A 7,884-nucleotide genomic window follows, 5' to 3' on the forward strand; every position below is an offset into this window, starting at 1 on the left:
ACATTAGAGATCATGCAGGAGGTTTCTTAACATTAGAGATCACTCACAACATTTCTTAACATTAGAGATCACTCACAACGTTTCTTAACATTAGAGATCACTCACAATGTTTAACATTAGAGATCACTCACAATGTTTCTTAACATTAGAGATCACTCACAATGTTTCTTAACATTAGAGATCACTCACAACGTTTCTTAACATTAGAGATCACTCACAACGTTTCTTAACATTAGAGATCACTCACAACATTCCTTAACATTAGAGATCGTGCAGGAGGTTTCTTAAAGAGATACACATGGAGGTATATATACATTGTAATAACATTAGAGATCACTCACAACATTTCTTAACATTAGAGCCACTCACAACATTCCTTAACATTAGAGATCGTGCAGGAGGTTTCTTAAAGAGATACACATGGAGGTATATATACATTGTAATAACATTAGAGATCGTGCAGGAGGTTTCTTAAAGAGATACACATGGAGGTATATATACATTGTAATAACATTAGAGATCGTGCAGGAGGTTTCTTAAAGAGATACACATGGAGGTATATATACATTGTAATAACATTAGAGATCGTGCAGGAGGTTTCTTAAAGAGATACACATGGAGGTATATATACATTGTAATAACATTAGAGATCATGCAGGAGCTTTCTTAAAGAGATACACATGGAGGTATATATACATTGAGGCCAGGATTCAATCCGATCTCACGTTGTCTGTAAATGACGGTGAAATCAAATGGAAAAGTCTGCGAGGCATTTTTTAAAGGTAATGTTCGGAGTTCAGAGTATGTCGACACAATGGGAAATTACCTTTAAATGCTGCGTATGTCAACACAATGGGAAATTACCTTTAAATGCTGCGTATGTCGACACAATGGGAAATTACCTTTAAATGCTGCGTATGTCGACACAATGGGAAATTACCTTTAAATGCTGCGTATGTCGACACAATGGGAAATTACCTTTAAATGCTGCGTATCGACACAATGGGAAATTACCTTTAAATGCTGCGTATGTCGACACAATGGGAAATTACCTTTAAATGCTGCGTATGTCGACTCAATGGGAAATTACCTTTAAATGCTGCGTATGTCGACACAATGGGAAATTACCTTTAAATGCTGCGTATGTCGACACAATGGGAAATTACCTTTAAATGCTGCGTATGTCGACACAATGGGAAATTACCTTTAAATGCTGCGTAGGTTTCTTGTCGTATATACACAATGGGAAATTACCTTTAAATGCTGCATATGTCGACACATGGGAATGAAATTACCTTTAAATGCTGCGTATGTCGACACAATGGGAAATTACCTTTAAATGCTGCGTATGTCGACACAATGGGAAATTACCTTTAAATGCTGCGTATGTCGACTCAATGGGAAATTACCTTTAAATGCTGCGTATGTCGACACAATGGGAAATTACCTTTAAATGCTGCGTATGTCGACTCAATGGGAAATTACCTTTAAATGCTGCGTATGTCGACACAATGGGAAATTACCTTTAAATGCTGCGTATGTCGACACAATGGGAAATTACCTTTAAATGCTGCGTATGTCGACACAATGGGAAATTACCTTTAAATGCTGCGTATGTCAACACAATGGGAAATTACCTTTAAATGCTGCGTATGTCGACACAATGGGAAATTACCTTTAAATGCTGCGTATGTCGACACAATGGGAAATTACCTTTAAATGCTGCGTATGTCGACACAATGGGAAATTACCTTTAAATGCTGCGTATGTCGACACAATGGGAAATTACCTTTAAATGCTGCGTATGTCGACTCAATGGGAAATTACCTTTAAATGCTGCGTATGTCGACACAATGGGAAATTACCTTTAAATGCTGCGTATGTCGACACAATGGGAAATTACCTTTAAATGCTGCGTATGTCGACACAATGGGAAATTACCTTTAAATGCTGCGTATGTCGACACAATGGGAAATTACCTTTAAATGCTGCGTATGTCGACACAATGGGAAATTACCTTTAAATGCTGCGTATGTCGACACAATGGGAAATTACCTTTAAATGCTGCGTATGTCGACACAATGGGAAATTACCTTTAAATGCTGCGTATGTCGACACAATGGGAAATTACCTTTAAATGCTGCGTATGTCGACTCAATGGGAAATTACCTTTAAATGCTGCGTATGTCGACACAATGGGAAATTACCTTTAAATGCTGCGTATGTCGACACAATGGGAAATTACCTTTAAATGCTGCGTATGTCGACACAATGGGAAATTACCTTTAAATGCTGCGTATGTCGACACAATGGGAAATTACCTTTAAATGCTGCGTATGTCGACACAATGGGAAATTACCTTTAAATGCTGCGTATGTCGACACAATGGGAAATTACCTTTAAATGCTGCGTATGTCGACACAATGGGAAATTACCTTTAAATGCTGCGTATGTCGACACAATGGGAAATTACCTTTAAATGCTGCGTATGTCGACTCAATGGGAAATTACCTTTAAATGCTGCGTATGTCTAAATCCACCATCCCATTGAATCCCGGCCTTATACACTCATTTAAACCAACACACACACACACACACACACACACACACACACACACACACACACACACACACACACACTTATTCAAAGACCAAATGTACACCCGGCGATAGTGTTTGGCTAAACACAGCAGGTGGTAACATTTAAACGGCTAAACTTCTCTCCTCCTCCAGCACACGCCTCTGAATGCTCCAGGGATCTATATCAGAACTCTGATACCAGACGGTCCGGCGGAGTCTGACGGGAGGCTGAGGATTGGAGACCGGATACTAGCGGTTAACGGGACCAGCCTGATAGGAGCAGACTACCAGAGGTGAGGATACTAGGGGGACCAGCCTGATAGGAGCAGACTACCAGAGGTGAGGATACTAGCAGTTAACGGGACCAGCCTGATAGGAGCAGACTACCAGAGGTGAGGATACTAGAGGGACCAGCCTGATAGGAGCAGACTACCAGAGGTGAGGATACTAGCAGTTAACGGGACCAGCCTGATAGGAGCAGACTACCAGAGGTGAGGATACTAGAGGGACCAGCCTGATAGGAGCAGACTACCAGAGGTGAGGATACTAGCAGTTAACGGGACCAGCCTGATAGGAGCAGACTACCAGAGGTGAGGATACTAGCAGTTAACGGGACCAGCCTGATAGGAGCAGACTACCAGAGGTGATGATACTAGAGGGACCAGCCTGATAGGAGCAGACTACCAGAGGTGATGATACTAGGGGGACCAGCCTGATAGGAGCAGACTACCAGAGGTGAGGATACTAGAGGGACCAGCCTGATAGGAGCAGACTACCAGAGGTGATGATACTATGGGGACCAGCCTGATAGGAGCAGACTACCAGAGGTGAGGATACTAGCAGGGGACCAGCCTGATAGGAGCAGACTACCAGAGGTGAGGATACTAGCAGTTAACGGGACCAGCCTGATAGGAGCAGACTACCAGAGGTGATGATACTAGAGGGACCAGCCTGATAGGAGCAGACTACCAGAGGTGATGATACTAGGGGACCAGCCTGATAGGAGCAGACTACCAGAGGTGATGATACTAGGGGACCAGCCTGATAGGAGCAGACTACCAGAGGTGAGGATACTAGGGGACCAGCCTGATAGGAGCAGACTACCAGAGGTGATGATACTAGGGGGACCAGCTTGATAGGAGCAGACTACCAGAGGTGAGGATACTAGGGGACCAGCCTGATAGGAGCAGACTACCAGAGACTACCAGAGTGAGGATGCTAGCAGTTAACCTTCTCCAGTGCTGGGACCAGCCTGATAGGAGCAGACTACCAGAGGTGATGATACTAGAGGGACCAGCCTGATAGGAGCAGACTACCAGAGGTGAGGATACTAGGGGAATCAGCCTACCAGAGGTGAGGATACTAGGGGAATCAGCCTACCAGAGGTGAGGATACTAGGGGAATCAGCCTACCAGAGGTGAGGATACTAGGGGGACCAGCCTACCAGAGGTGATGATACTAGGGGGACCAGCCTATCAGAGGTGATGATACTAGAGGGACCAGCCTGATAGGAGCAGACTACCAGAGGTGATGATACTAGGGGAATCAGCCTATCAGAGGTGATGATACTAGAGGGACCAGCCTGATAGGAGCAGACTACCAGAGGTGATGATACTCAGCCTATCAGAGGTGATGATACTAGAGGGACCAGCCTGATAGGAGCAGACTACCAGAGGTGAGGATACTAGGGGGACCAGCCTATCAGAGGTGATAATACTAGGGGGACCAGCCTGATAGGAGCAGACTACCAGAGGTGATGATACTAGGGGGACCAGCCTGATAGGAGCAGACTACCAGAGGTGATGATACTAGGGGAATCAGCCTATCAGAGGTGATGATACTAGGGGAATCAGCCTATCAGAGGTGAGGATACTAGGGGAATCAGCCTATCAGAGGTGAGGATACTAGGGGGACCAGCCTGATAGGAGCAGACTACCAGAGGTGATGATACTAGGGGAATCAGCCTACCAGAGGTGAGGATACTAGGGGAATCAGCCTATCAGAGGTGATGATACTAGGGGGACCAGCCTGATAGGAGCAGACTACCTCTCTCCTGTCTATCGTTAATATTTAATCTGTGGTGATCACTATGTAATACAACTCTCTCTCCTTCCTCCGCTCCTCCCCCTTCTCCAGTGCTGTGGATCTGATTCGTCTAGGCGGAGGACGTCTGCGTTTCCTGGTGGCCAAGTCAGACCTGGAGGTCTCAGAGAAGATCAGCGCTTCGTCCTGCTGACTGGAGGGAACGGCGGGAATCTCCAGGGAAACCGCTGCCCCCACAGCTCTACCAGGAGAGACGAGGAAGAGAGGAGATGGATTCCAGGGAACCGCTGCCCCCACAGCTCCACCAGGAGAGACGAGGAGATGGATTCCAGGGAACCGCTGCCCCCACAGCTCTACCAGGGAGACGAGGAGATGGATTCCAGGGAATCGCTGCCCCCACAGCTCCACCAGGAGAGACGAGGAAGAGAGGAGATGGATTCCAGGAAGATGGACAGATCCTGGAACGAGGAGATACTCTCCTGGGAGAGAGACGGAGCTTTCCTTCAGTCCCTAGTATCACATGCACAGACACACACATCGGCCTCATCCTCAGAACTCAGACGGTGATGGTTGGAGGAAAAACAAACTGAAAATCCACAAATGAATCGATCAAAAGCACCAAAACACTCTGGGAAGACTCAGGAATTGATCAGGAGTTTCGCAACACGAGGAGTCAACAGACAACTTAAAAACCAGACAGTCATTCTAACGTTCTTTACTGCGCTGTTACCACGGTAACACACGCCCTGCCTGGATTGGCGGAGGTACCGAGTCCCCCCACAACCCCCTGACTCCCATTGTCTCTGAGTATGACTGCCAAGGCATTCCGACCAATCACCTGCGAATAGTCAGTGATTTGAAGCTAAGTCTAACCAATCAGTCTTGAGCGTGAAAACCCCTTCCAGCCGGGGTTCTTTTAAAGCACAGTGGAGTTAGTTTGGGGTCCGATGCTCCTCCCCTGAAGTCAACAATACAATGCTTTCAGTCAAATATGTTGTGGGGAATAGACTCAGAAGCAGGTTCATGTGTGTATGAACACGTCTTTATTCATATTATAACCAAGAGATTGTAGCTTTCTGATCTGTTCTTAAACCTGGGGCCACCGTTAAACAATCTGCTGACCGAACCATTGAGATTCAATGGGGAAATGTCCCAAAATGATGATGTTGGCCTCTCATTGACTGTATATACATGGTATGTACTAACTGCTTGGTTATATGTACATATCAATGTGCCCTTCCACACTCTGTATGGAGGACTGTTGGAGTGACGTGTTCTGTTGAAGAATGTTGTGATGTTCTGATGAAGAATGTTGTGGTGTTCTGATGAAGAATGTTGTGATGTTCTGTTGAAGAATGTTGTGATGTTCTGATGAAGAATGTTGTGGTGTTCTATTGAAGAATATTGTGACGTTCTATTGTTCTGAAAGAATGTCATCATGAACCCTGTTTATAGCTGATGCTAACCTGTGTCCTGGTCTCGTCCACATTTCTAGACCATTAGAAGATAAGTGATCAGCACTTTCTGACCGCCTGCGCAGGTTGTTCTGAGGGCAGCTCCGCCTCCAGGGAACTGGCAGAACAAAGGCATTGGTTGGATGAAAACTCAGTGACATGTCAGTGGGCGGGGTTTACAGGTGAGAGTCAAATAAGAAAAGGCCTTGGGTGGTAGGTTTCCACAGGTTCTCATTTACAACTGTGACCTGACCAAGATAAAGCAAAGCAGTGCAACACAAACAACAACACAGAGTTACACATGGAGTAAACAAACATGCAGTCAATAACACAATAGAAAAATCTATATACAGTGTGTGGAAATGTAGGATAAGGGAGTAAGGCAATAAATTCAGTTCGTTCCAGTCATTGGCAGCAGAGAACTGGAAGGAAAGGCGGCCAAAGGAGGAATTGGCTTTGGGGGTGACCAGTGAGATATACCTGCTGGGACGCGTGCTATGGGTGGGTGTTGCTATGGCGACCAGCGAGCTGAGATAAGGCGGGGCTTTACCTAGCAAAGACTTATAGATGACCTGGAGCAAGTGGGTTTGGCGTTGAATATGAAGCGAGGGCAAGCCAACGAGAGAATACAGGTCGCAGTGCTGGGTGGTATATGGGGCTTTGGTGACGAAACTGTCATAGACTGCAGCCAATTTAGAGTGTTGGAGGCTATTTTGTAAATGACATCGCCAAAGTCAAGGATCGGTAGGATAGTCAGTTTTACGAGGGTATGTTTGGCAGCATGAGTGAAGGAGGCTTTGTTGCGAAATAGGAATCCGATTCTAGATTTAATTTTGGATTGGAGATGCTTAATGTGAGTCTGGAAGGAGAGTTTACAGGCTAACCAGACACCCAGGTATTTGTAGTTGTCCACGTATTCTAAGTCAGAACCGTCCAGGGTAGTGATGCTGGACCGGCGGGCAGGTATGGGCAATGCTGTCTGATGGCCCAGTGGAATAGGGACTAGAAGGTCCCAGGTTCTAATCTTACCAATGGCCTTTGTTTATTTCAGCGTAAAGCTGATACCTAGAGTCAATGGTCCCCCCCGACAATGACTTTAATGTTTGATAATCCAGATCTGTTTACACTCTTAACATAAAAGATACGTCTCCCTGACTATCTGGGCAGCTGGTCGGATCACAATCGCTTCTTTAAGAAATAATAATCGTCCACACCTGGGGGAAAATAAATAACGTAGGTACAATCAGAATGTGGAGAAGATCAGGACACATGTGAGCACCAGGTATAAAACAGGCCCTGAAGGAGTTAAAGCCAATATCCTCATGTGCGTCGGTCGACACATCAATGACATCATTATTTAACCTTGTATTTGTACTTCATAGTGTTAACGGTTTGTACCAGTTCTTGTTTCATACAAGCAGCATGTCTCCGATCTGATGACTTTTCAATATTTATACTCTTAAGCACCACAGGATTATTGACTATTAATAAACTGTTGACAGGAAGTGACAACGTCTCTTTGTCCTCATTCTTTGAGAGAAAAAAAAAAAGGTAAACTAGAAGGGATTCAGTGTAAAATGTGCTCTAGTCGCACGGCTCACGATGATGCACTCTGAAGGGTCACTTGTACAGCGTTTAACGTGAATCTCCGCAGACATCTTGGAAAACGCCTTTAAAAAAAATGCCATGTTTTCAGCTGTATAAGTGATGTGCGCTATATAGTTCATGTAAATAAATAAATACATTTTTTTTTTTTTTTTTTAAAGACTGCTGGACACAGCAGATCAACGAGATAATTTTATTTGTG

At 44.9% G+C, this 7,884-nt stretch overlaps 1 protein-coding gene and 1 long non-coding RNA gene across 2 annotated transcripts in view; both read left to right on the forward strand.

The window, feature by feature from the left end:
* LOC121843102 (ras-associating and dilute domain-containing protein-like) overlaps window positions 1-4,988 on the forward strand; it is a gene marked incomplete at its 5' end in the record, with an annotated part of 36,405 nt that extends 31,417 nt beyond the window's left edge. Inside the window, 2 exons of the mRNA XM_042312707.1 lie at window positions 2,734-2,873; window positions 4,717-4,988. Coding sequence (XP_042168641.1) covers window positions 2,734-2,873; window positions 4,717-4,816 — 240 coding nt within the window. The remainder of the gene's footprint in view (window positions 1-2,733; window positions 2,874-4,716) is intronic.
* On the forward strand, window positions 3,835-4,568 carry LOC121843104. The gene is made up of 3 exons (XR_006081440.1): window positions 3,835-3,855; window positions 4,210-4,255; window positions 4,476-4,568. It is a non-coding gene; the product is annotated as an uncharacterized LOC121843104 (long non-coding RNA).
* Window positions 4,989-7,884: the final 2,896 nt, after the last annotated feature.

The sequence above is a fragment of the Oncorhynchus tshawytscha genome, unplaced genomic scaffold (genome assembly GCF_018296145.1).
Source record: "Oncorhynchus tshawytscha isolate Ot180627B unplaced genomic scaffold, Otsh_v2.0 Un_contig_8371_pilon_pilon, whole genome shotgun sequence".
Lineage (NCBI taxonomy): Eukaryota > Metazoa > Chordata > Actinopteri > Salmoniformes > Salmonidae > Oncorhynchus > Oncorhynchus tshawytscha.